At 39.3% G+C, this 27,887-nt stretch overlaps 1 protein-coding gene and 1 long non-coding RNA gene across 6 annotated transcripts in view; one reads left to right on the forward strand and one right to left on the reverse strand.

The window, feature by feature from the left end:
• Positions 1 to 27,887, reverse strand: part of EHHADH (enoyl-CoA hydratase and 3-hydroxyacyl CoA dehydrogenase) — a 71,586-nt gene that overhangs the window by 14,281 nt on the left and 29,418 nt on the right. For 4 of the 5 annotated variants that reach the window (XM_015131415.3, XM_077990333.1, XM_077990334.1 and 1 more), the window contains 2 exon segments: positions 26,843 to 26,954; positions 16,676 to 16,780 (listed from right to left, as the gene is read on the reverse strand). In XM_015131415.3, the coding sequence (XP_014986901.3) occupies positions 16,676 to 16,780; positions 26,843 to 26,954 (217 nt within the window). 5 annotated transcript variants of the gene reach the window in all.
• On the forward strand, positions 565 to 27,480 carry LOC144339090 (uncharacterized). The gene is made up of 3 exons (XR_013413755.1): positions 565 to 1,670; positions 25,807 to 25,931; positions 27,215 to 27,480. It is a non-coding gene; the product is annotated as an uncharacterized LOC144339090 (long non-coding RNA).

The raw sequence follows: 27,887 nt of genomic DNA on the forward strand, positions 1-27,887 counted from the left end.
TTTTTAATCTAAGACCAAGACCATTTTATAATAGATTAATTATTAATTTAATTAATCAATCAATTTAATCAATAGATTAAATATTAATTATAGATTAAATATTAATCTGTCCAAGGAAAACAGTTCTGAGTTAATATTTTATTTATTAATTTTTAAAAATAATTTCAGCTTTTATTTTAGATTGAGGGCATACATATGCAGGTTTTTTACATGGGTATATCACACAATGCTGAGGCTTGGGATATGAATACTCCCGTCACCCCAGTAGTGAGCATACTACCCAAAAGCTGGTTTTTCAACCTTTGCTGCCCTCCCTCCCTTCCCTGTAGTAGAGTCCCTAGTGTCTATTGTTGAGTGAATATTTTAGATTCAAAATAACCTTAACTCCATTCCTAATAGTAACAAAAACCAGAAAAGGAGACAGTGTGATATTGATGCAAGGATAGGCATACATATCAATGGAAGAGAATTGAGAGTTCACAAATGAATTCTTACAATTATAGCCAATGATTTTCAATACAGGTGCCCAAACAATTCAATGGAAGAAAAGAGAGTCTCTCTCTCTTTTTTTTTTTTTTATTCACATTCAGAATGTTTATCTTAAAACAAAGAATCAGAGGAACATTAATAATAGAAAATCTATATGGAAATATTCACAATCTGCTCATTAAGAAATGGGAAAACAACTTCCCTGCCTTACTGCCAACCTGCTGTTTGAGGAGCCAGAAGTTGACATGAAGTTGGAAGGTCACCTTTTCCAGCTAAACCCCACTGAATAGCTGTGTGCATTTTTATTCAAAGGCTCCACGACCAGAGGGAGCAGAACTGAGAACCAAAATACTGTTATTGGCAAGGGTTTGGCTCAAGGGTCTGAGATGTGTAAGCACCAAGAAGGGATAGGGAGATTGAGCAACATATGAAAAGGGGGGCTGTGAGAACAAGCACAGAGAAAGTAAGTCAACAATAAACTACTTCCACCCAGAGCAAAGTGACTGTGCATATACATCCACACTCTCAAGTGTGGGCTACACTGCACACTGACTCATACTATCTCAAACGTGGTTTATTGGAAAGATTCTAGTCCCCTAAGGGCACTCAGCATAGGAGCACAGTGACATGGTAACAGACATACATAAGCATACTGTTACCCTAAAGCAACAACACACTTTAGATCATAATCGTTCAGAAAAAAATCCTAGAAAGGAGTGTCTTTCAACACATGGTGGTGGGATAATTGGATATCCACACGTCAAAAACAATCAAACAAAAAAACAAAACTTAGGTCCTTACCTAGCACCATATATAAAAAGCAACTGAAAATGGATCACAAATCTAAATTGAAGAACTAATACTATAAAAATTCCTAGAAGAAAATACAAAAAATTTTTCAGGACCTTGGGGTTAGGCAAAGTATTCTTAGATATAACACCAAAAGCGTGACATATAAAAGAAACAAGAAATCAGACTTCATAAAAATTGAAGACTTTTGTTCTTCAAAGGATATCGATCAGAAAATGAAATGACAGCTGGGTGCAGTGGCTCACGCCTGTAATCCTAGCACTTTGGGAGGCCAAGGTGGGTGGATTGCCTGAGCTCAGGAGTTCGAGACCAGCCTGGGCAACACGGTGAAACACCATCTCTACTAAAACACAAAAAATTAGCCGGACATGGTGATGTGCGCCTGTAATCCCAGCTACTCGGGAGCCTGAGGCAGGAGAATTGCTAGAATCTGGTGGGACGGAGGCTGTAGTGAGCTAAGATCACACCATTGCACTCCAGCCTGGGTGACAGAGTGAGACTCTGTCTCTAAAAAAAAAAGAAGAAAAAAAAAAAGAAAGAAATGATAAGCCATAAACTAGGAGAAGATATTTGTGTGGTAGTCAGAATAACACCCCCACAAATGTTCATGTCTTAATTCCCAGAATCTGTGAATGTATTACCTCACATGGTAAAGGGATGTATCGGTGAGATTAAGATTAAAGACCTTGGCTGGGCGCAGTAGCCCACGCCTGTAATTCCAGTACTCTGGGAGGCCGAGAGCTCAGGAGGTCGAGACCAACCCGGGCAATGTGGTGAAACTCTGTCTCTACCAAAAATACAAAAAATTAGCTGGGCACGGTGGCACACCCCTGTGGTCCCAGCTACTCTGGAGGCTGAAATGGGAGAATTGTTTGAGCCTGACAGGTGGCAGTGAGTAAGCCAAGGTTGTGCCACTGCACTGCAGTCTGGGTGACAGAGTGAGACCCCATCTCAAAAAAAAAAAAAAAAATCAGACCTTGAGATGGGGAATATTACCCTGTATTATCTGAGTGAGTGCCTTCTAATCATATGAGTCATTAAAAGCAGAGAATCTTTCCTGACTGTGGTGAGGGGGATTCAACAAGGAAGAAGGGTTAGAGAAATGCAACATGCAAAGGACTTGACCTGTTAGCACTGATGTAGCTTTGAATATGAGGAAAGGAGAGCAAGAACTAAAGAATGCAGTATTCTCTAGAAGCTGGGATTGACCTTTGGTTTACAAGATCGCAAGTTTGCAAGCAAGAACATGGGGACGCTGATCCTACAGTGCAAAGTGCTGAGTTCTGCCAACAACCCAAATGAGCAGGAAACAGTTTCTCCCCTAGAGCCTCCAGAAAAGAGTGCACCAGCAGACACCTGGATTTTAGCCCAGGGAGACCTCCTTTTCTTCCAGAACTGGAAGAAAATAATTTCAGATGATTTAAACTGCTAAACTTGTGGTAATTTGTTATCACTGCGATAGAAAATACAATTGGCACATCGAATATCAAATAAAGAACTTGTTTCCAGAATATGTAATGAACTCTTATGACTCAATAATTAGGTAAACAATGTAATTTCTTAAATGGGCAAAAACTTGAGCAGATATTTCATCAAGGAGCGTATGTGAATGGTTAATATGCACACGAAAAGATGCTCGACATCATTAGTCATTAAGGAAATGCAAATTAAAACCACAACAAATGTGGTAGACAGCCTCTAAGTAATGGGCTGTCATTTCTAGACTAGGTTACAAAAAGACTCTGGCTTCAGTCTTGCTCATACTTTCTTGCCCTCTCAAATTGGTCACTCTGATGGAAGCCAGCTGCCCTGTTGTGAGCCACCCTATGGCGAAGCCCACATGGCAAAGAACTGAGGGAGGCTTTTAGCCCACAGTCAGTGAGGAACTGAGGCCCTCAGTACAACAGCCCATACGGAACTGGATCCTACCGCTTGAGTGAGTTTGAAAGCAGATTCTCCCCCTGACTCTCAATCAGCCCGAGATGACGACAGCCACAGCCAACACCTTGATTGTAGCTTCGTTTGAAATCTGAAAGCCAGAAGACCTAGGACACTTGGATTCTGGACCCACAGAAATTGTGGAATAAATGTTTGATTTTAAGCCACTAAGTTTTGAGGTCATTTGTTATGCAGTTAGACTTACTAGAATGACTATAATAAAAAGACATCACTACTGAATGTTGGTGATGATGTAGAGAAACTGGAAGCCTCATACATTGCTTCTGAGAGTATAAAACAGCACATCGCTTTGGAAAACAGTTCAGTTGTTTCTTAAAAAGATAAACATAAACTTATTGTTCAACCCAGCAATTTCACTCCCAGGAATCTACACAAGAGAAATGAAAGCAGATGCCATAAAGAAAACCTGTCTACAAATATTCATGGCAGCATTATTTATAACAGCAAAATCCAGAAACAATTCAAACATCCATCAACTATTGAATGAATAAAGAAAATGTGACAGAGCCATCCAATAGAATATTATTCAGCAATAAAAAGGATCAAACTGTTGACACATGCTACAATACAGATACAGATGAGCCTCAGAAACATTATGCTAACCAAAAGAAGCCAGACGCAAAACATTACACATGGTATGATGCCATTTAGATCTAATGTCCAAAAAATGCAAATCTATAGAGACAGAAAGATCAGTGGTTGCCTAGGGCTGGGAATGTGAGTAGAAGTTAGTGGTAATGGGCATGAAGAAACTTTTTGTGGGAGTGGACAAGTCTTAAAATTGATTTATGGGGATAGCCGCACAATCTATGAGGCAAATCATGCCTCATTAAAGCTGTTAAAGTATATCTAAAAATGAATTTATCAAGAAAGGTACAAGACCTTTCAGAAGATAACGATACCACTTTATTGAAGAACATAAAATAAGACCTTAATAAAAACAGAAAAGCCCCATGCTCCTGGATATAAATATTTAATAGCATAAAAATATAAATATTTTCCATATGTATTATATATGAAATTTTAATAAGAATCCTTATGGTACTGTTAAAAAAATAACTTTATGGAATGATTCCAAAGTTTTCATAAAATAATAAATTCATAACAACTTATAGTTACCAAAACTTCAGCGATACCAGTTGTTTTCTATAATGTACTGGCATCTCTTAAAAAATAAAACCATTTAATCAAAAATGTACATCTTAGTTATTTAGACAGAAAGCCTATCAGGGCTTATACCAGAGCAATTTCACCATAAAAAGACATATGAACATGAGCCCATCTGGCATTGAGCCCATCTGGCATTGGGTGTGTTAGGCGTGTTCAAGGGAATGTAAGGTTTGGATGTAATAATGTGCACATGGTAATACAGATATATGGTATAATCTCAACCTCCTTTTTTAATCAAAGAGACAGGAATATTTTCTTAATGCTTGATTAGTAAGTAGTATTGTAAAGAATGAGTTTCTAAATTAATGATTTCCCATATGGTGTTAAAGAATAGGATTCAGGAATGGAAAGAAGACAGTGGTTAAAGGCATGTGGTCCCTCTCATCCTACTACTTTGAAAAAACATGAACTGTATCCAATAGGCCCACCAATTACTTGTTCGATTACCCAAAGAGTTGCCCAATCCTCAATTTATGGGAAAGCAAACTCAGCAGAGAAGAATGGGGAACTCCCCCAGGGTCTACAGATGATTTAATTTGCCGGTGACCTAAAAGGAAGGCAAGAACGGACGATGGGGAGAGGAAGGAGAGAACAAGAGCATGGAGGTGCAAGTGGAAGGCAGCCTGGGCGGCTGGTGCAATCTATGCCATGTAACAGGGCATAGACAGCGTTGGGATATCTTAGAACTGGATCTCTGTCTTGTGATATTACCTCTGTTCCCAGCATTCCTGGGGGTGCTTCACAACATCATAGCACACATCAGATTTATTTGAAGAGTTTAAGAAGTTCAGATGCCCACGTCATACCTCAAAATTAACTGTTGAATTTTTTAAGCATAGTCATGCCCAGGCCTCACCATCGATTCAGTTAAGAATCTTTGCCGGGCGCGGTGGCTCACGCCTGTAATCCCAGCACTTTGGGAGACCGAGGCGGGTGGATCACAAGGTCAGGAGTTCAAGACCAGCTCAACCAAGATAGTGAAACCCTGTCTCTATTAAAAATACAAAAATTAGCCAGGCGCAGTGGCAGGTGCCTGTAGTCTCAGCTACTCGGCAGGAGAATCGCTTGAATCTAGGCGGCAGAGGTTGCAGTGAGCCGAGATCATGCCACTGCATTCCAGCCTGGGTGGCACAGTGAGACTCTGTCTCAAAAAAAAAAAAAAAAAAAAAAAGAGGGAGAGAAAAGAAAAGAATATTTAAAGGTGGGGCATAGTAAGACTATTCTTGAAAAGTCCAGAAGTTGATTTTAAGGTATAGTCTCTGGGAGCTCCAAGAGCAGACAGTGTTGTCCACCACTGAATCAGGGACAGCTGCAGTTCCTGGCAATTTCGTTTTAGGCCAGAGATTGAGAAGAAAAGAAGGGGGAAAAAAGAGAGGAGAGAACAAAACTGAAATGAAAAGAAAGCCTGCTTAATGGTGTGCAGTAATTATTTCTGATCAGCATAATCCTATTATCCTGGGGACACTGAAAACCTTGCAGACTGCATATGGGCATTTTGGGAGCTATCCAAGGCACTTGTCTAGACCAGCCCTAGGGCCAAACTAAGCATATCCACTGGAAAATTTTGGATCCGGGCATAATTATAGATGGGTTTTCCCTGCTCAATTTCCTATCTCTTTCTTGCTGCAGCTATAACTAAGGATGCTGTTATCTTACAACTTCGGTTATAAGATATTCAGAATTTCCCCTTTGGGTCCGTAAGTACAGCTGTTTTCAGAGTGTATTTCTTATATACTTGGTAGTTTTCAAGTCACTCAGCAGTACCTACACAGTAAGAGAGGCAAGTGTCAGCATGTTAGCATCAGCCTTAGCTGCCCAGGGAAATGGGGAGGAAAGGAACTAATCAGTGATTCAAATACACTATTAATTGAATTCTTTCCTTGACCCACTCACATTTTGTCTTAGTTCTATGAGGTATTCTACGACATTTTTGATAAAAAAGATAAGTGAGTCATGTTTCTGAAGGAAGAAAAGGAGGTGATTATTTTCCCTTCTTCTGCTGTAATGGCAAGAAAAGATTTTTTCTGCCTAGGCTAAAGAGAGACTCAACAAGGGGTTCACGGAAATCGTGAACACAGACATAAAGGAATCTGTCTCTCTCTCTCTCTCTCTAACCCTGATAAACAGAAAGCTGTGTCCATCATAAAAGCTTTGCAAAGGACAGACAGAATAACTGCACCCTAACAGGCTTCAAGAAGGTGACCCACAGAACTTGTCTAGCAAGTAAAAAGGAAGCTCAATTTAGACATGTGCGTAGGCCTCCTATGTAAGACAGGTCACTCTGCTCTTTTGAAACATGTTCATATAAATGTTCACAGAGAGCAAAAATAAATTACAAAGTGAAGAAGATAAAATGAAGAGAAAGACAAATAAAACCACTAAGGTTTTTTAAAAGCCACAACTCCAAAAGGACAAATAGACCAAGGTCTTTAGGCAGAATTAGAATTGTTAAAAGTGGCTAACACAGCCCAGCACAGCCACAGGAACAGGACCACGGTTCATTACAGAGACAAAAATGGAGCATTAGGTTCCAGAGCTGAGACTCCCAGTTAGATAATTCCCTGTGCCCATTCCAGCTGGGGAAGGTTGAGAAAGAGAGAGCCTGTAGTCTCTTGGTTTTTGAATAACAGCACACACATTCAGTGTCATGCCAGAAACATGCACATGAGAACAGGAGTTCTTAGTTCAGAAACAGGAAGGCTGCTAGCCACAGGCATGTGCAAATATATAGCATTTTACAGGATCCTCCCCTCCCTGGTTTAGTCAAAGCAATCTGGTTTGGCCAAGTAATTCTGCATTGCACTACTGAATGCATTGCACTGCAGTAGTCTGGGAGGCTTCATAGAATACGAACATTAACATGCATAAAGCCAATGAACTTCCACACTCAACTCACCAGGATACAGTGTTAAGTTTGTAGAGGAATGTGCAGCTAAGTCCCAAATTGCGTTTTAGGTATGTTAACCTTGTACACTCCCTTCCCACCTACAATTGGTTCCAAAAGTGCTGATTGGGACACTGACCACTGAAAATTCCCTTTTCTCCCTCCTTTTGTATAAGAAGTAGAAACTAAATAAACGTTCTTCATCATCTTCTTTTTTTTTTTAAAGCAAACATTTGAGCAGTGGGAGTGAGAATAGGTTGAATAATTGGAATATTGTTACAAATGGGAAAAGGGAACACAAAAATTTTACATGTATTTTTAAAACAGAGACAGACTTTGCATAACACAAAAGTCCCCACTTTAAAGTGTATAGTTCAGTGTTTTTCAGAATATTCACAAGGTTGTGCAACCATATGTGTATGTATTTTAACCATGCCTTTCATAACTGATTTACAAAAATATCTTTAAGACTATAGCAGCCAGGTGCGGTAGCTCACACCTGTAATCCCAGCACTTTAGGAGGCAGAGGCAGGTGGATCACTTGGGGTCAGGAGTTCGAGACCAGCCTGGCCAACATGGTGAAACCCCGTCTCTACTAAAAATACAAAAATTAGCTGGGCGTGCTGGCATGTGCCTGTAATCCTAGTTACTTGGGAGGCTGAGACAGGAGAACTGCTTGAACCCGGAAGGTGGAGGTTGCAGTAAGCCGAGATTGCACCATTGTACTCCAGCCTAGGCGAAGAAGCAAGACTCTGTCTCAAAAAAAAGACTATAGGTAGTGTTTGCATGTCAGGTGTAAAAAAATCAAAACTAGCAAAAATTATCTCCTTTCTTACCCTTGTTCTCTGTATATCAATGGTTCTCAAAGTGTGGTCCCCAGAACACAGCATCAACATCACCTAAGCATGTTTGTTAGAGATACAAATTCTTGGGCCCCACCCCAGATTAAATGAATCAGAAAGTAATGAGTGAAGCCCTATCTATGTTTTAATAAGACCACCAAAAAGCAATTTTGATGCACAGTGAGGTTTGAGGACCATGGCTCTAGATCAAGACAATTGCTCTAGCTTTCCATAACTATAGATTTCTAATAAATGCATATATACTTAATATAATTAACATATTGAATTTTTGTGGAAACTTTCCTTCAAGTTAATCCATCAATTTTGTTCTGCTAAATGACCACGCACTAACAACTATATTTAAAACAAAGAGGCTGGGTGTGGTGGCTTACAGCTGTAATCCCAGCACTTTGGGAGGCAGAGGGGGTGGATCACCTGAGGTCAGGAGTTTGAGACCAGCCTGGCCAACGTGGTGAAACCCCGACTCTACTAAAATTACAAAAATTAGCTGGGTGTGGTGGCGCATGCCTGTAATCCCAGCTACTCCAGAGGTTGAGGCAGGAGAATCGCTTGAACCTGAGAGGCGGAGGTTGCAGTGAGCCGAGGTCATGTCATTGCACTCCAGCCTGCGCAACAAGAGTGAAACTCCATCTCCAAAAAAAAAAAAAGGAAAAAGAAAAATAAAGAGAAAAAAGAGGAAAGTGGGGAAGCACAAAAAGAAAAGATAAGCACAAGGCCTCAAATGAAAATGAAAGGCAAAATAAATAGGCCTCATTAAACTACAAAGTTGGTAAGAGAATAAATGGCAACTGTAGATAAGATTCTGAGTTAATCCTTGGTTGATCTGTCCTTTTCTCTACCTTGATCTCTAGTGTTTGTCTATTACAAAGCAGCACCAAGAAATCATAGGATTTCAAACAGTGGAACTCATTTAAAAAAGGAAAAACAGTAAGAGTCCTAGGGTTTCCGTAGGATTCTAATCACTGAACCCCAAAACAGACATTACACCCCAAAACCTTGCTTCAGTTGTGGCAAGGACAAATAACTAGGCACCCAACCACTGTAGCCTGTGAGGTCTCAGAACATGATTTGAAACCAACTAATTTTGTTGAACCCTTTCTTTTACCAATACATAAAATAAAGCCCCAAAGGTGATTTGTTAAGGTCCAAGTAGCTAAGGCTGAGAGCTCTGTCCCTCCTGACCTCGAGTCCCGAGCCCCTTTCTCTAACAGAATGCATCCTTTCCACACTGGCCTCCCAAAGGCATCCCTTTTTTTGGGGGGGTAAATTTAATGACTCAGATATTAGGAAAAGATCATTTTTTTTCAAGTCAAGAGTCTAGATTACCTACTACCCAAGTACAACCACTACTGAAAATTTGTTACATTGCCTTATAGTTTTTTCCTTACGCAAATATGTATAAGAACACACGCACACACTTGTAAAATTTTCTATCTGGCTGTTTTCTTCTTAATACTATATGTAGGCGATTTTCCAAGTTCTTCAACTTTCTTTAAAAATGGAAGTTGTAATAGCTGAATGAAGTTAGTTCATTGAAATTATTGTTTTTACATAATTAATTTCCCAAAACTAAATATTTGACTTTCCAATATTTTATGATAATCGAAAAGCTTTAGTGAGCATTACTATATACAAATCTTTGTGTATTTATGTGATTATTTCTCTATGGTAAATTCCTAAGAATAGAAAAACTAAGTCAAAAGGTATGAGTAATTTTAAGCCTCTATATGTGATTTGTCCAATTGCCTTCTAGATAGGATGTATTACAAGCATTCTAATGAGAGCTTATTTAAACTCAACCTCACTGTATTTTTTCCATCTGTTCTGATCTGTTTGGCAAAAATTAGTGTTTTTTAAATCACTTTTTTTTGTTAATAAGTTTTAAAAAGCATTTAAGAGTTAAGCGTATACTTACTTTACAACCCAGCAACACTATTCTCAGGTATTTACCCAAGAAAAAGGAAAAACTATGTCTACAAAGACTTGTGTAGGACCAAAGTGGAAACAACCTAAATGTCCATCAACTGATAATGGATAAACAAATTGTGGTTTGCCCACACTGTGGAACACAAGTCAATTAAAAGGAAGAAAATATTAATGCATGCAACAATAGGAATGGCTCTCAAAAACATTATGCAAAATAAAGCCAGCCACAGAAAACTATATACTACTGCATGATTTCATCCATATGAAATTCTAAAAAAACTGTAAAACTATGACAGAAAGTAGGTCACTGTTTGCCTGTGGCCAAGGGGAAGAAAAAAGGATTTATGGGAAAGGGGTATGAGAATCCTTTTGAGGGTGATAGAACTATATTTTGATTGTGGCAATGGTTACATAACTGTAAACAATTACCAAAATTCACCAAACTCCCCCCTTAAAATGCATGAATTTTATTTGTAGAAATTACACCTCAATAAAGCTGGAAAAAATAAAAACAAAACCAAAAACAATTTAGAAATGTTTGAGAAAACTAACTTATCCTAAGCCGGGGAATAAAACAAAACAAAAGCAAAAATCACTTAAGAAATTTTGGAGAAAAACTAACATTTTCATTTTTGCTTATTTCCTTTCCATTTGTATCTGTGACCATATATACTCTAGATCATGATGATCATTACTCTATACATGACTATATACTATATAATTGCAAATACATGTACATTTATATTCTAAACATTTTTATATCACAATTTTACATTTTTCTACATGGTCTTCATGATTATAATTTAAAATAGTAATACATAATTGTCTAAAGCCCTGAAGTGTTAAAAGGCGAATTACAGGTTTAAAGCAAATGGTGCCTCAATATTTGGATGCCACCAAGTGGACAAACTGTGTAATGTCATTAAGATTAAACACTACTTGGTAAGTTTTATAAAGTAAAAATGTTTAATTTAATGTTTAAAATTAATTTAAAATTGTCAATAAAATAAAGTGTAATCAGACCATTTTATAAATGTAGCTAAGGTTGAGACTTGAATCCAGGTCTCCTAGATCATGAACCTCATCTATTTCTTGAAGTAACTTAATTCTCAAATCAGAATCTAGGGAAATCACTTAAGGAAAAGAACTTCCTGTTTAAATTGAGACCTTTACAAACTAAAACTACAGATGTGAATGACAGACATGGGTCTATCTTTAGCAAACCAAAGAATCATTTAGGGACCTCCAAATGCAAATAGCCTTTGCTGTGTGTCTATCAAGTGACTTCTAACAAAACAACAAGCCCCCTTGGGAAGCACAGTGATGAAAATACAGTGAAGGTTGCCTGAAAGGCAGAGAAAAACAGTAGGAAATTTATTTCTATTTGGGCAAGGACTTGCTGATTCTCTTTAGGGGCTTCCATTATTTTCTCCCCATTGTTCCTCACCTCTCCAGTTCAAGCTTTTACTTTCACATTGAAACAGTAACTGGCTAGAGCCACAAGAAAGAAAGATTATTTCAGGAAAGTGTTTGGTCTCTGCCAGGGTCAACAAAAGAATGACTCCTTCAAAAGAATGCCTTTGAATGACACTGGGCCATCGCCTGCCACCAAGCGGGAGATCAGCACTCTGTTCCGCCTGTGACCCAATACTCTTCCCAATTATTTTTTCCGGCCATTTTTACCCTCTCCTTCTTGCTCATTTAAAGCTGACAACCTCCATAGACTGAAAATAAACTGTTTAAAAACAAACAAACAAACAAAAAACTCTAGGAGTGCCACTGAAAGAACTCTGAAAGGAACATCCCAAGTCCATAAAGTAAGAAATCACTGAGAGAAGGACATAATTCAGTTTGCAGAGACAGAAGTTCTCAAGGTCCACAGCTTTGCTGCAGTAAATTACAGAGCCTGTGATATGGTTTGGATGGGTGTCCCCTCCAAATCTCATGTTAAAATGTGATCCCCACTGTTTGAGGTGGGAGCCTGGTGGGAGGTTATTGGGTCATGGAAGCTGATCCCTCAGGAACGGTTTAGTACCATCCCCTTGGTGATAAGGGAGTTTTCACTCAGTTGATGAGGGATCAGCTTGTTTAAAAGAGTTTGAGGCCGGGCATGGTGGCTCATGCCTGTAATCCCAGCACTTTGGAAGGCCGAGATGGGCAGAACACGAGGTCAGGAGTTGAGATCAGCCTGGCCAACATGGTGAAACCTCGTCTCTACTAAAAATACAAAAATTAACCGGCATGGTGGTGTGCGTCTGTAGTCCTAGCTACTCGGGCTGCTGAGGCAGGAGAATCACTTGAACCCAGGAGGCAGAGGTTGTGGTGAGCCAAGATCACGCCACTGCATTCCAGCCTGGGCAACACAGCAGGACTCCGTCTCAAAAAAAAAAAACAAAAAAAAAAGAGGTTGGGACCTCCACACTTCTCTCTCTTGCTCTGTTGCCATATGACGTGTCTATTGCTGCTTCACCTTCAACCATGGGTAAAAGCTCTGAGACCTCACCAGGAGCTGAGCAGATGCTGGTACCATGCCTGTACACCCTGCAGAACTGAAGCCAATTAAACCTTTTTTCTTTATAAATTACCCAGCCTCAGGATTTTTTTTTTTTTTTTTTTTTTTTGAGACGGAGTCTCGCTCTGTCGCCCAGGCTGGAGTGCAGTGGTGCGATCTCAGCTCACTGCAAGCTCCGCCTACCGGGTTCCCGTCGTTCTCCAGCCTCAGCCTCCGAGTAGCTGGGACTACAGGCGCCCGGCACCACGCCTGGTTAATTTTTTGTATTTTTTAGTAGAGACGGGGTTTCACCGTGTTAGCCAGGATGGTCTCAATCTCCTAACCTCGTGATCTGCCCGCCTCGGCCTCCCAAAGTGCTGGGATTACAGGCATGAGCCACTGCGCCCGGCCAGGATTTTCTTTATAGCAATACAACAGACTAGCACAGCCTGTCTTCAATCTACTGAAGTGTTTGTCTGGTTGGTCGTTTTAATGTCTTTTTTAAATTTTATTTTATGTTCCGGGATACCTGTGCAGAATGTGCAGCTTTGTTACATAGGTAAACGTGTGCCATGGCAATTTGCTGCACCTATCAACCCATCACCTAGATATTAAGCCCAGCATCCATTAGGTATTTATCGTGATGCTCTCCCTCCCCCTCCCCCTCTACCGACAACCCCCAGTGTGTGTTGTTCCCCTCCCTGCGTCCATGCGTTCTCATTGCTCAGCTCCCACTTATAAGTGAGAGGATGCGGTATCTCGTTTTCTGTTCCTGCATTAGTTTACTAAGGATGATGTCTTCCAGCTCCATCTACGTCCCTGTAAAGGACATGATCTCACTCCTTTTTATGGCTACATAGTATTCCATGGTGTATATGTACCACATTTTCTTTATCCAGTCTATCATTGATGGGCATTTGGGTTGATTCCATGTCTTTGCTATTGTGAATAGTGCTGGAATGTACACATGCATGTATCTTTATAATATACAATGATTTATATCCCTTTCGGTATATACCCAGTAATGGGATTGCTGTGTCAAATGGTATTTCTGGTTCTAGGTCTTTGGTGAATTGCCACACTGTTCGTCCACAATGGTTGAACTAATTTATATTCCCACCAACAGTGTAAAAGCAATCCTATTTCTCCACAGCCTCACCAGCATCTATCTGTTGTTTCATGACTTTAATAATCACCATTTAATAATCAGCATGAGATGGTATCTCATTGTGGTTTAAATTTGTATTTCTCTAACTATCAGTGATGTTGAGCTGTTTTTCACATTTGTTGGCTGCATAAATGTCTTCTTTTGAGAAGTGTCTGTTCATGTCCTTTGCTCACTCTTTAATGGGGTTGTTTGTTTTCTTCTTGTAAATTTGTTTAAGGTCCTTGTAGATTCTGGATATTAGACCTTTTTCAGATGGATAGATTGCAAACATTTTCTCCCATTCTGTAGGCAGTCTGTTCACTCTGATGATAGTTTCTTTTGCTGTGCAGAAGTTCTTCAGTTTAATTAGATCCCATTTGTTAATTTTAGCTTTCGTTGCAGTTGCTTTTGATGTTTTAATCATGAAATCTTTGCCCATACCTGTGTCCCGAATGGTATTGCCTAGATTTTCTTCTAGGGTTTTTACAGTTTTGAGTTTTATACTTAAGTCTTTAATCCATCTTGAGTTAATTTTTGTATAAGATGTTAGGAAAGGGTCCAGTTTCAATTTTCTGCATATGGCTAGCCAGTTCTCCCAGCACCATTTATTAAATAGGGAATCCTTTCTCCATTGCTTGTTTTTGTCAGGTTTGTTGAAGATCAGATGGTTGCAGATGTGCGGACTTATTTCTGAGTTCTCTATTCTGTTTCATTGGTCTATGTTTCTGTTTTTGTACAGTACTATGTTGTTTTGGCTACTATAGCCTTGTTGTATAGTTTGAAGTTGGTAGTGTGATGCCTCCAGCTTTGTTCTTTTCGCTTAGGATTATCTTGGCTATATGGGCTCTTTTTGGATTCCATACGAATTTTAAAGTAGTTTTTTTTTTTTTTCTCTAATTCTGTGAAAAATGTCAATGGTAATTTAATGGGAATAGCATTGAATCTATATATTACTTTGGGCAGTATGACCATTTTCACAATATTGATTCTTCCTGTCCACGAGTATGGAATGTTTTTCCATTTGTTTGTGCCCTCTCCGATTTCCTTTAGCAGTGGTTTGTAGTTCTCCTTGAAGACGTCCTTCACTTCCCTTGTTAGCTGTATTCCTAGGTATTTTATTCTCTTTGTAGCAATCGTGAATGGGAGTTCATTCATGATTTGGCTCTCTGCTTGTCTACTATTAGTATATAGGAATGCTTGTGATGTTTGCACATTGATTTTGTATCCTCAGACTTTGCTGAAGTTGCTTATCAGCTTAAGAAACTTTTGGGCTCAGAAGATGGGGTTTTCTAGATATAGGATCATGTCATCTGCAAATAGAGACAGTATGACTTCCCCTCTTCCTATTTGAATACCTTTTCTCTTTGAGAAGAAGTCTCGCTCTGTCAACCAGGCTGGAGTGCAGTGGCGTGATCTCGGCTGACTGCAATCTCTGCTTCCCAAGTTCAAGCAATTCTCCTGCTTCAGCCTCCCAAGTAGCTAGGATTACAGGCACCTGCCACCATGCCCGGCTAATTTCTGTACTTTTAGTAGAGACAGGGTTTTACCATGTTGGCCAGGCTGGTCTTGAACTCTTGACTTCACCTTAGCCTCCCAAAGTACTGGGATTACAGGCAGGAGCCACTGCGCCCAGCCCTTGAATACCCTTTATTTCTTTCTCTTGCCTGATTGCCCTGGCCAGAACTTCCAATACTATGTTGAATAGGAGTGGTGAGAGAGGGCATCCTTCTCTTGTGCCAGTTTTCAAAGGGAATGCTTCTGGCTTTTTCCCACTCAGTATAATATTGCCTGTGGGTTTGTCATAAATGGCTCTTATTATTTTGAGGTGTGTTCCATGAACACCTAGTTTATTGAGCGTTTTTAACATGAAGGGATGTTGAATTTTATCAAAGTCCTTTTCTGCATCTATTGAGATAATCATGTGGTTTTTGTCAAGTTCTGTTTATGTGATAAATTATGTTTATTGATTTGTGTATGTTGAACCAGCCTTGCATCCCGGGGATGAAGCCAACTTGATCGTGGTGGATAAGCTGTTTGATGTGATGCTGGATTCATTTTGCCAGTAAATATATATATATATTTTTAATTGAGATGGAGTCTCACTCTGTCACCCAGGCTGGATGCACAATCTCAGCTTACTGCAATCTCTGCCTCTTGGGTTCAAGCAATTCTCGTGCCTCAGTCTCCCAAGTACCTGGGATTACAGGGTGTGCACTACCATGCCCAGCTAATTTTTGTATTTTAGTAGAGACAGGGTTTCACCATGTTGGCCAGGCTGGTCTCGAACTCCTGAACTCAAGTGATCCACCCACCTCGGCCTCCCAAGGGATTACAGGTGTGAGCCACTGTGCCTGGCCTAGTTTGCCAGTATTTTGTTGAGAATTTTTGCATTAATGTTCATCAGGGATATTGGCCTGAAGTTTTGTTTTTTTGTTGTATCTCTGGCAGGTTTTGGTATCAGGATGATGCTGACCTCATATAATGAGTTATGGAGGAGTCCCTCTTTTTTAATAGGAAAAACATTCATGTGATAAAAAAATTTAAAAAGCTACAGCAAGGTAAACAGTGAAGAGTCTCCTTCCAGTAGCTTCTGCTGGCTGACCAGCCCTCTTCCCAGAGGCAGCCATTAAACATTTCTTGTGAATCTCTTCAGAAATGTTTTATGCATCAACAGTTAGATATATACATTTTCCCTATGTTCTATCCCACCCCTCCTTTTTGTTATACCAATGGCAAACCACTATATACAATAATGCTTTTTTCACTTAATAATGTATCATGGGCTTCATACCATATCAGTACAAACAGTTTCTCATTCATTTTTAAGCAGTATCATATTTCATCACATGGATGTATCATAAAATATTTAGGAGTTCCTTATTTAAATGAACATGTATCTTGTTTATAGTCTTTGGCTATTTTTATTATTTTCTTACCTGAAACTGTCTGAGCAAATCTGATTGCTTCTTCAACCGGGTCTGAGTTCACAACTTTATCTAGAATGCCCAGCTTGAGTGCTTCACCTGCTAAAATATGTCTTCCTGAAATAAACAACAACAACAAAACAATCAAAGAACAATGTAAGATTAAAGCAAAAGCATTACTCTCTCTAGCAGGAAAGGCTGTCTGTCTGGATATAAATATCTACTATTGAATAAGGTAAGTAAGAACCACATTGACTGATAGAGTAGAAAGATCACCACCAAGGTAACCAGGAAACTTGGATTCAAGCTCCAGCTCTAGTTTCCACTATTTGTGTGATCATGAAGAACTGCACCAGGACCACCATTTCCTCATCAGCAAATGGCAATAATTATGCTTATCTCAGTAATTCTGAGTATTAAGTGAGAATAATAGATTCTCTTTATATTCTATAACTCTCTACAGAAGTACTTTATGAACTACAAATCTCTATAGAACTCTATAGAAAAGTGAGATGTTTAGTTTTCGATAATAATAATAGAAGTAGTAGCAGCAGAGTAACATATAGTATCTATCCTATCCCTAGCATACACCACTGGCTGTGGTTGGTTTAAAAAAAAAAAAAAGAAAGACCAGGCACGGTGGTTCATGCCTGTAATCCCAGCACTTTGGGAGGCTGAGGTGGGCAGATCAACTGAGGTCAGGAGTTCGAGACCAGCCTGGCCAACATGGTGAAACCCTGTCTCTACTAAAAATACAAAAATTAGCTGGGCATGGTGGTGGGCACCTGTAATCCCAGCTACTCAGGAGGCTAAGGCAGGAGAATCGCTTGAACCCAGGAGGTGGAGATTACAGTGGGCTGAGATCACACCACTGCACTCCAGCCTGGGCAACAGAGCTAGACTCCATCTCCAAAAACAAAAACAAAAATAAAAACAATAAAAAAGAGAGAAAAAATAAAAAAAGATAGTTCCCAGACATAAATATAGTTAGCTCAATGAGAAAAAAAAAATAAGTTGACATTCTATAAGGTATAATTAAAATTACATAGGACAAATGGGATGGACTTCTGCCAGTTTTTGGCTACCCAGCATCTCAACTCTTCCCTTAGTTTGTGGAATGGCTATTGTGTAGGCTTTGAAGCCCTGCCTCCTACTACAGAAGCTGAAAAGGACACAGATGATTAGACAATTGACAATTTGACTGTGGCAGCTGGAGTGTGGCCCATGACCCCAGTTAGTGAACTGAGTGCTCTGTTGAGGGTTTTTAGCTTGCAGTTAGTGACACTAAGCAGCAGCAACAGGTTAAACCTCATTTTACAGCTGCCAACATCTAGTGTCTGGCAGTGGTGGTGCTGGTACACTTAGCATCCAGTCATACCATTGGCATCCTCCAGTACAGAATGTCAGCAATAGGGGATATAGAAGTTTGATGAAGGTTTGCGCCGTTCCTAAATTTGCCTTGACAGTTCTTCACCCATTGTAAATATGCAATTTGATCCGCATATTCTGAGGTAAGAGGTAGGGGACATCAGCATCCCCTATCCCAGGGTCAGAAGGAAGGAGATAGTGACACACCGCTTGCTTTCTTGCCAGTACCATCTTGCCTTCTGAAAAGCAACCATCAAATCTGTCTTGGTGGCAACAGTTCCACAGTCTTCACTGCACTTACAGTGTTGGTGGATGCCATCGGAGACAAACCTTACATTCCTGGTTCTTATTAGTGCTTCAGAGAACTACAAATGAGTTTTCTTGATTGGATAGAAAGTCCGGTGATTTTTTTTTTTGTTTTGGTAGGTGTCTCTTTGAAAAGCAGTATTTGGACAGTTTTCTGGAAGTATTTCTGAAAACAGGCTTTCAGACCTCCTCCTGGAGTAAGGAGTAGGATAGGAAGTACATAAGTAGTTTCCAGGGTCAAGTATCCTGTGTATAAAATCACTTTGGTAAGTAGAGGGTGAACAGCCTACCCAGGTTAAGGGAACCAAGCAAACACAAAATGGAACATGGAAACCTGGATACTATTACAAAAGGATTTTGAGGTCAACTAAGCAGGGAGAATGTGAGCTACTCCCAGATGGACTACAAATTTCTTTAGCTGTAATGATTTCTTCTGGCTTGGATTTCACAAAATTGGAAGAGTATCACTACTATTCTAACAGAGTCAATGGGATTCCAAGTACAGTCATATACCATATAATAACATTTCTGTCAACAACACATATATGATGGTGGTCCCATATGATTACAATATCATATTTTTACTGTACCTCTTCTATGTTTAGATGTGTTTAGATACACAAAGACTTTCCATTATGTTACAAATGTCTACAGTATTCAGTAAAGTAACATGCTGTATAGGTTTGTAGCCTAGGAACAATAGGCTACACCATATAGCCTAGGTGTGTAGTAGGCTATACCATCTAGGTTTGTGTAAGTAAACCATGATGGTCACATAACAACAAACTCATGTAATGATCATTTCTCAGAATATATCTCGTTGTTAAATGATGCGTAGCTGGACTTTTATCCTGTTTCGAAGAACTAAGGATCTAAAGACATGGCTCTGTATATCCAATCCAGATTCTTAGGCTGTAATTTAAATTTGTTTTTTCTTATGACACCGTAAGTGTAGATGACAACCACTGTCCAATGTGCTCTGATAAGAACCCTGTGTGCCCTAAGGGAACTGAGGCTGACAGTTCTCTTCTCCAACCTAAGTAATCTCAATTTTCTCCAATTTTCTTGATAGCTTCTTTCCTAACCTTTAAAATTTTTTTCCACATGGAACTCTTTCCAAATGTCATATTCAGGTTTTCCTAAAATTGTGCAGACTACTCAAAAAGACAGGTGTATAATTCTAATGTTAGCTCTCTTCTAATTCACTGTGACCTTTTCTATGCAAATCAAAACCCCATCATATTCTTACTGTTTCCACCTCTTTTCTGCATGTTAAAAATAGTGATATTTCTTTAAGCAGTGCTTTGGGAAAAGGCCAATCCTAGTTCGTTTTATTTCTTTTTGTCAAAGCCAGTTTTCCTGATTTCTTCCAATAATCTTGGTTTCAGGCAATACTGCAAATAGGGCCACAAAATTATTCAGTATTCCCCCACATGCTTTATGTTTCTGTAAATCCTCAAATTTACAGACTCATTTCACACTATTATGATTTCCTCCTATATTTTAGGCTTCTTTGCTTCCTATTATATCTTTTGCACAATAAATTGTCTCATGTGCTTTGAATTTCTGAAGTATGTTAGATCCTAAGCATCCTTTTATGAATTTGACATTAAATACTTAAAATAGTTCACATTCTTTAAACTGTACTTATTATACCATTGTAAATTAAAACAACATCTACTTGATTTATTGAAGGAAATAAATGTCATATTTCTGGACTTTCTCTCCTTTTATACGCTACACTACAGATTTATAAAATCATCCCCCCATTTAAAAGAAAAAAGCCATTTTTAATGCATATAGCCTCACAATATTTTCTTTTCTTTTGTTTTTTTCTTTTTCTTTTGAGACGGAGTCTCACTGTCACCCAGGCTGGAGTGCAGTGGTACAATCTCGGCTCACTGCAACCTCTGCCTCTCAGGTTCAAGTGATTCTCCTGCCTCAGCCTCCCGAGTAGCTGGTACTACAGGTGCATGCCACCACCCCCAGCTACTTTTTTGTATTTTTAATGGAGATGGGGTTTTACCATGTTGACCAGGCTGTTATCAAACTCCCGACCTCAGGTGATCCACCCGCCTTGGCCTCCCAAAGTGCTGTGATTACAAGCGTGAGCCATGGTGCCTGGCCCGCCTCACATTATTTTCTAATTTGGCTAATGTATGCACAATTTTATATTATGGTTTCTATGTCAAAAGATGTGGATTTCTACTGGCAGTTCTCGAAGGGGTCTTAGGACCCCTTTGCCCTCTTAAAAATTATGGAGAACTCCAAAAAGCTTTTGTTTATATAGGTTATATCTGTCAATATTTACTGTATTAGAAATTAAAACTGCAAGCTTTTGTCTGGGTGTTGAAATTACAAGGCTAGATGCTGTGGCTCACACCTGTAATCCCAGCACTTTGGGAGGCCAAGGCTGGCAGATCACCTGAGGTCAGGAGTTTGAGACCAGCCTGGCCAACATGGTGCCCCCCGCCCCCCATTTCTACTAAAAATACAAAAATTAGCTCGGTGTGGCACAAGCCTGTAGTCCCAGCTACTTTGGAGGCTGAAGCAGGATAATTGCTTGAACCTGGGAGGCGGAGGCTGCAGTGAGCCGAGATCATGCCATTGCACTCCAGCCTAGGCGACAGTGGGAGATACCATCCCAAAAAAAACAAAAACAAAAACAAAAACAAAAACAAAAATCACTGCAAGCTTTAAAAATGTTTATTAGTTCATTTTAAAATAATAAACTCACTGCATGTTAGCATACATGTTTTTATGCAATAATTATATAAAAATTTAAAAATTAGTGAGAAGAGTATAATTGTTTTAAATTTTTGCAAAGTTATTTACTGTCTGATTTAACAGAAGACAGCTGCATTCTTATTCTCCTATTGCTTCTGCATTCAATCTGTTGTGATATCACACAGCATATTACAGTCTCTGGAAAATTCCACTACACATTTGTGAGAAAGGCAAGTAATGTCTTATTATTATGAAAATAGATCTGATCTCAAGGACCCTGTAAAGGTCTTAGGCCATACCCAAGAGTCCCTGGACCACACTTTAAGAATCTTGCGATTTAGATAATCATTCTTCATAAATATTACATAGCATCCTAGTATGTGAATGTTCCATAGCATTTACTTGTGGCTGGTATAATTTTAGTTCCTTTGAAAGTAACCTTTTGTTTTGTTTTTATCCTTTGGAAGCTTGCAGGATTCCATTTTCTGGATGTTTAAAATCTTTACCAAGACATATCAAAGAATTATCTCCTCATCAGTTTTTCCAAGAAAATGGCATGCTAGTTAAAGTACAATCTCTGATGCTATTCAATGTCTGAAGAATTTCTTCTATTTTTTTCTTTTGGTTATTGCTTTCATTTTGCCTTGTGCTTTGGGAGCACTTATTATTCAAAGCAGAGACCTCTGTTGTATATCTTCCATGTCTGCTATCTTTATTTACATTTTATTTATCGTTTTGCTAAATTCTTCTGAATTCTCTAGATGTGTCTCTTTTTATCCTCTATGTTGTTGATTTTGTAATCTATCCTATCACATCTTTTTATTACTTCAAAAAGAAATTATTTTGGCTAAGGTTTTGATTTTAAATATGGTGTTCTTATTTAATAAATTATTTTCTTTTCTAATTTAGAATAATGTGAGTTTTCTAAACTTTTTTGTTTTCTTTAACGCTTAAGTAGATTCACATTTACATTTCATTTTTTTAAGTCATAAAATATTTTCGTAGGTTTTAGGGTTGCAGTTGTTTTAGTTTTAAGAATTTTTGTGTGTCTGTTTCTTTTAACAATATTTGCTGATATTAATTATTTCTGCCTGAGAGCCTTGAGGTGCTAGTACTAAAAAAAATACAGAGAAAACCCACCTGGACCTACAGCTAAAAGGCAAGCAGGATAAAGATGTTACTCCCAATTCCTCTTCCCCGCTCAAGTATTCTGGGTAGTCAGAGGTATCCCACCAAAGTCTAGAGCTCAAAGCCTGTCCTGTGAATGAGTATAGAGTAACTCATCAGGGCTGGGGCCAAGCTTTATGAGAATACAGCAGAGCTTTCTATGCTTTTCTGTGAACAAAGAGGACAGCGCCTAGAAAATAAAACAGAAAGAGGAGCAGGACACTGTAGTCCTGTCAGCTGATTGGACAGAGAACATCAGGGAATGAACTGCAATATGATCAGGCATATCCTCTGTGGTTAATGCTAAAGATTCCTTCATTTTCAGATGGCATTTTAAGGAAATTGTGGAGAAGGTTGCTGTTGTAATCACTCTACTTTCCAGAATTACCTCTCTTACGGATTTCAGAAGATCAGAAAGGGTTAGCCACCTAAATCTATTTACTTATTAATTTCCTATGGGAACAGTGCCTACAAAGTTGGCACTTTTTTCCCTCATTCACATCAGTAGGGAATCTTCAACTTTCACAATTTAATCTTTTTCTTTAACATCCTTTCTTAGAAAAACAAAATTTTCAGCCGGGCACAGTGACTCACACCTGTAATCCCAGCATTTTGGGAGGTCGAGGCGGGTGGCTCACCTTAGGTTAGTAGTTCGGGACCAGCCTGGTCAACATGGTGAAACCTTGTCTCTACTAAAAATACAAAAAATTAGCTGGGAGTGGTGGCACGTGCCTGTAATCCCAGTTACTAGGGAGGCTGAGGCAGGAGAATCACTTGAACCCGGGAGGTGGAGGTTGCAGTGAGCTGAGATCATGCCACTGCACTCCAGCGTGGGAGACAGAATGAGACCCTGTCACCAAAAAAAAAAAAAAAAAAAAGAGAAAAAGAAAAAAATATTTTCCAAACCAAAGCAGGATTGTGAATATCGTGATTACTAACAGCTTTCATATTAGTAGCATGTTACTGCTGTAACAAATTACCACAAACTTAGAGGCTTAAAACACACATTTACTATCTTATAGTTTAAGATGTCAAAAGTCTAGGTCAGCAGAAGGTGTTCCTTCTGGATGCTGTAAGAAAGAATGTTTTCCTTGTCTTTTCCAGGTTCTAGAAGCTGCCTACATTACTTGGCTTGTGACCTCTCCCCCCATCTTCAAAGCCAGCACATAGCGTCTTCTCTCTTCTCTGACCTCCTGCTTCCCTGTTATAAGGATGCTTGTGATAAAATGGGCTGAGCTAGACAGTCCAGGGTAATCTCCCTCTCAAGATCTTTAATGTAATCACACGTACAAAGACTTTTTTGAATGTAACATAATATATTCACGGGTTCTGCGAATTAAGATGTGGACATCTTTGGGGGCCATTTGGATACCATTTATGAAATATGGTCTGTTTAACAGGCACTATATCAGAAGCATGTCATGTTATTTCATTATTCCTTAAAACAACCATGTGGTTGTTTACTGATGAGAAAACAGAGGCTTAGAGGAGTTCAGAAGACCTCTCTCTGCTAAACCCCAGGCCCGTCTATCCGATTGTCTATTTGACATCTCTACTTGGATGTGTAACATGCCTATCAAACTTAACATGTCCCAAATGAAGCTCTTGTGATACTTCCATAAAACCTGTTCCATCAGCAGAAATCCCAGTCTTAGTGACGGCACCATCCTTCCAGCAACTCACTCCAGCCATTAGATCATCCTTGACTCTCCTCTTTCTCTCACATCTCGTATCTGCTCTGTCACAAAATCCTATTGGCTCTACCTTCAAAATATCTCCAGAATCTGACCATATCTTACGAGTTACATTGCTACCACTCAGATCCATGCCCCCATCTCTCTCTCTTGGATTATGATAGCAGCCCTCAGTCTTCCTGTTTTTGTCCTTGTCTCCGATTAGTATATTTTCAACAGTCAGAGTGATTTTTTTAAAAAAAAACCTAAGTGAGAGCATGTTACTCCTCTGCTTGAAACACTCCAATGCCTTTCTTCCTCAGTCACAAGAAAAGTCAAAGTTCTTTCTATAACCTACCAAGCCCAATAAGATATGGCTTCATCCCCTAGTACTTTTCCCCTGACTCATTTCATTCCAGCTACATTGACCATTGACCTTCTTGCTGTTCTTTGAACATTCTAAGCATGTCCCTGCCTCAGGGCTTTGTACTTGCTATTTTCTCTATGTGGGATTCCTTCCTCCAGATATTGGCATAACAAGCTTCCTTATCTTCTTCAGATCTTTATTCAGGTGTCATTTTGTAGAGAAGGCTTTTCTAGCTATCCTACCTAAAATATTAATTCACCTCCCATTCCTAACATTTTATATCTCCCCCTTCCTGTTTTGTGTTTTCTTAGCACTTATCTCCACCTGATTTTATATATATATATATATAAATTATATAATAGGTAGGCATATGTGTGTGTATTCAGTTGTGGTGGATAGTCTCCAGAGTGACCCCCAGCAAGTCTAACCTCTTGGTATTCAAGTTTCCTCCCATATTGAATAGAGGAGACCTGCATAGCCAATAGGAGAGTTTAGAAAAGATGGCATATGACTCTAATGCTAGGTCATAAAAGACACTATGGCTTTTGCCTTGCTTTCTCTCTTAGGTCACTTATTCTAGAGGAAGCGAGCTGTCACGTTGTGCGAATACTCAGGAAGCTCTATGGAGAGGTCCCCGTACATAGGAAAGGAAGCCTCCTGCCAAGGTCAACACCATCCAGTCATCCATGTGACTGGGTCATCTTGAAAGCAGATTCTCCAGGCCAGGTGCTCACGCCTGTAATCCCAGCACTTTGGGAGGCTGAGGCAGGTGGATCATCTGAGGTCAGGAGTTCAAGACCAGCCTGGCCAACATGGTGAAACCCTGTCTCTACTAAAAATACAAAAATTAGCCAGATGTGGAGGCGCATGCCTGTAATTTCAGCTACTCAGGAGGCTGAGGCAGGAGAACTGTTTGAACTCGGGAGGTGGATGTTGCAGTGAGTCAAGATCGCTCCATTGCGCTCCAGCCTGGGCAACAAGAGCAAAACTCCATCTCAAATAAATAATAAGTAATAATAATAATATATATATAACAATTATGGAGTTATTACCACGTGGAAGACTGTCCTAAGGACACTGTATATATTAACTTTTCCAATTTTCACCACAACACCACATGGTAGGTACTATTCCTATGCATATTTATAAAGAAAATAAGGCACAGAAAAGTAAAATGACTGACCTAAATTCTTATTATTAGTTATGTCTGTTTGAAGTATATTGTTGTATACATTCTTTCTTCTAAACTTACCTCAACTGAAAGTTTCATTCACATCTTACAAACAAATATATGGTAAATCTGAGGCAGGAGAATCACTTGAACCCAGGAGGCAGAGGGTGCAGTGAGCAGAGATCATACCACTGCACTCCAGCCTGGCGACAGAGTGAGACTCCATCTCAAAGAAAAAAAAATATATATATACACACACACACACACACACACATATATATAGTAAATCCAGGGTCTCTAAGTGTTGTCTAGTGTTGCAGTGTTCACATTCTCTATGAAAAAGAACAACTTAAAAAGCACTGAGCCGGCCGGGTGCAGTGACTCACGCCTGTAATCCCAGCACTTGGGAGGCTGAGGCGGGCGGATCACCTGAGGTCAGGAGTTCGAGACCAGCCTGACCAACATGGAGAAAACCTGTCTCTACTAAAAGTACAAAACTAGTCGGGCAAGGTGGCACATGCCTGTAATCCCAGCTACTCAGGAGGCTGAGGCAGGAGAATCACTTGAACCCGGGAGGCAGAGGTTGCCGTGAGCCAAGATAATGCCACTGCACTCCAGCCTGGGCAACAAGAATGAAACTCCGTCTCAAAAAAAAAAAAAGAAAATAAAAAGAACAACTTGCATTTCTAACTAATATCTTAATACTTGCAAACGAAAAATTTAGTCATTTTCATGTAAAATTTGAAAACATACCTTGAAAATTATGATTTTCTCGTTTATATTACAGTTTTTTTTAGATGGAGTCTTGCTCTGTGGCCCAGAGTGGAGTGCAGTGGTGTGATCTCAGCTCACTGCAACCTCTGCCTCCTGGGTTCAAGCGATTCTCCTGCCTCAGTCTCCCAAGTAGCTGGGATTACAGGTGCCTGCCGCCATTCCTGGGTAATTCTTTTTGTATTTATTAGAGATGAGGTTTCACCATGCTGGTTTCCAACTCCTGACCTCAAGTGATCTGCCCATCTCAGCCTCCCAAAGTGCTGGGATTACAGGCATGAGCCAGCGCGCCCGGCCTATATTACAATTTCTAAATTAGTTCTGAATATAATGCACTCTATGTGAACACCAGTGTTTATGAATAGTCACTTGAACTGAAATAAAATCCTAAATTTGATTTGCTCTTCACATGCACTTTCATTTAAAAGATTCTCACATTTGATCTTCATGATAACATCTGAGAAGCTCAGAAAGGTATTTCTCCATATTACAAATCAGAAAATTGACCAGGCCAAGAAGTCCAGGAATGCTTTCACAATAGGGAGTAGGTAGTCAAGCCAGAATTTTTCTAAATCCTAGTCCAATTCTTCACACTAATCTAGACAGTTGTTCCCAAGGTCTATACTGACCTGAGGTAATTAAGTCAAGTGCAGCAGGAACTCCAATGAGTCTGGGGAGAAGCTGGGTTCCTCTTGCACCAGGGAGAAGTCCCAGTGTAACTTCTGGTAAGCCAACTTGGGCCTATCAAAGATTGAAGGCATAAAGGCCATTAGAATGAGATGGTATGTTCAGAGTTGAGGCAAGCATTTCCCTGGATTTCCTGTATTCTCAAAAGCATAGTTTCATTGAATTCAGCAAGATTTCTACAGGGCAAATCAGTGCACATCCTTTTCTTTAATTAACAGCATAAACAGAGCTGTGCTGTCCCTAACTCTTCATGTTGAAACACATTTTTAGCTTCTTACACATTTATTCTCTGACTGTATTATGACCTGTCTCAGCCAACAAAAATAATATTCTCTGGAAACAACTTTCTGGAGTCCTGCAAGAATCAGGAAACAACAGAAAGTGAAAAGACAACGCACAGAATGGGAGCGAATACTTACAAATTATATATCTGATATAGGATTTCTATCTGGAATATATAAAGAACTTTACAAATCAATAATAAAAGACAAGTAACCAGTCAAAAAGGGCAAAGGATCTGGATAGACATTTCTCCAAAGAAGAGCTACAAATGGCCAGTAAGCACTTGAAAAGATGCTCAATATCATTAGCCATCAGAGGAATTCAAATCAAAACCACAAGATAACACTTTATACCAACTAAGACGGCTATTTAAAAAAATGACAGACAATAACAGGTGTTGGAGAGGATATGGAGAATACAGAACCCTCATACATTGCTAGGGGGAATATAAAACAGAGTAGACACTTTGGAAAACAATCTGGCAGTTCCTTAAATGTTAAACACAAAGTTACCATATGACCCATTAAATCCATTCATGGGTATATGCCCAAGAGAAATGAAAACATATGCCCACAAAAATCTTGTATACAAATTTTCATGGCATCATGGTTCATAAAAGCCAAAAAAGTAGAAGCAGCCCAAATGTTCATCAATGATTAGTGGATAAATGAAAGGTGGTACATCCATACAATGGAATATTATTCA

The sequence above is a fragment of the Macaca mulatta genome, chromosome 2, assembly GCF_049350105.2.
Source record: "Macaca mulatta isolate MMU2019108-1 chromosome 2, T2T-MMU8v2.0, whole genome shotgun sequence".
In the NCBI taxonomy this organism is placed as follows: domain Eukaryota; kingdom Metazoa; phylum Chordata; class Mammalia; order Primates; family Cercopithecidae; genus Macaca; species Macaca mulatta.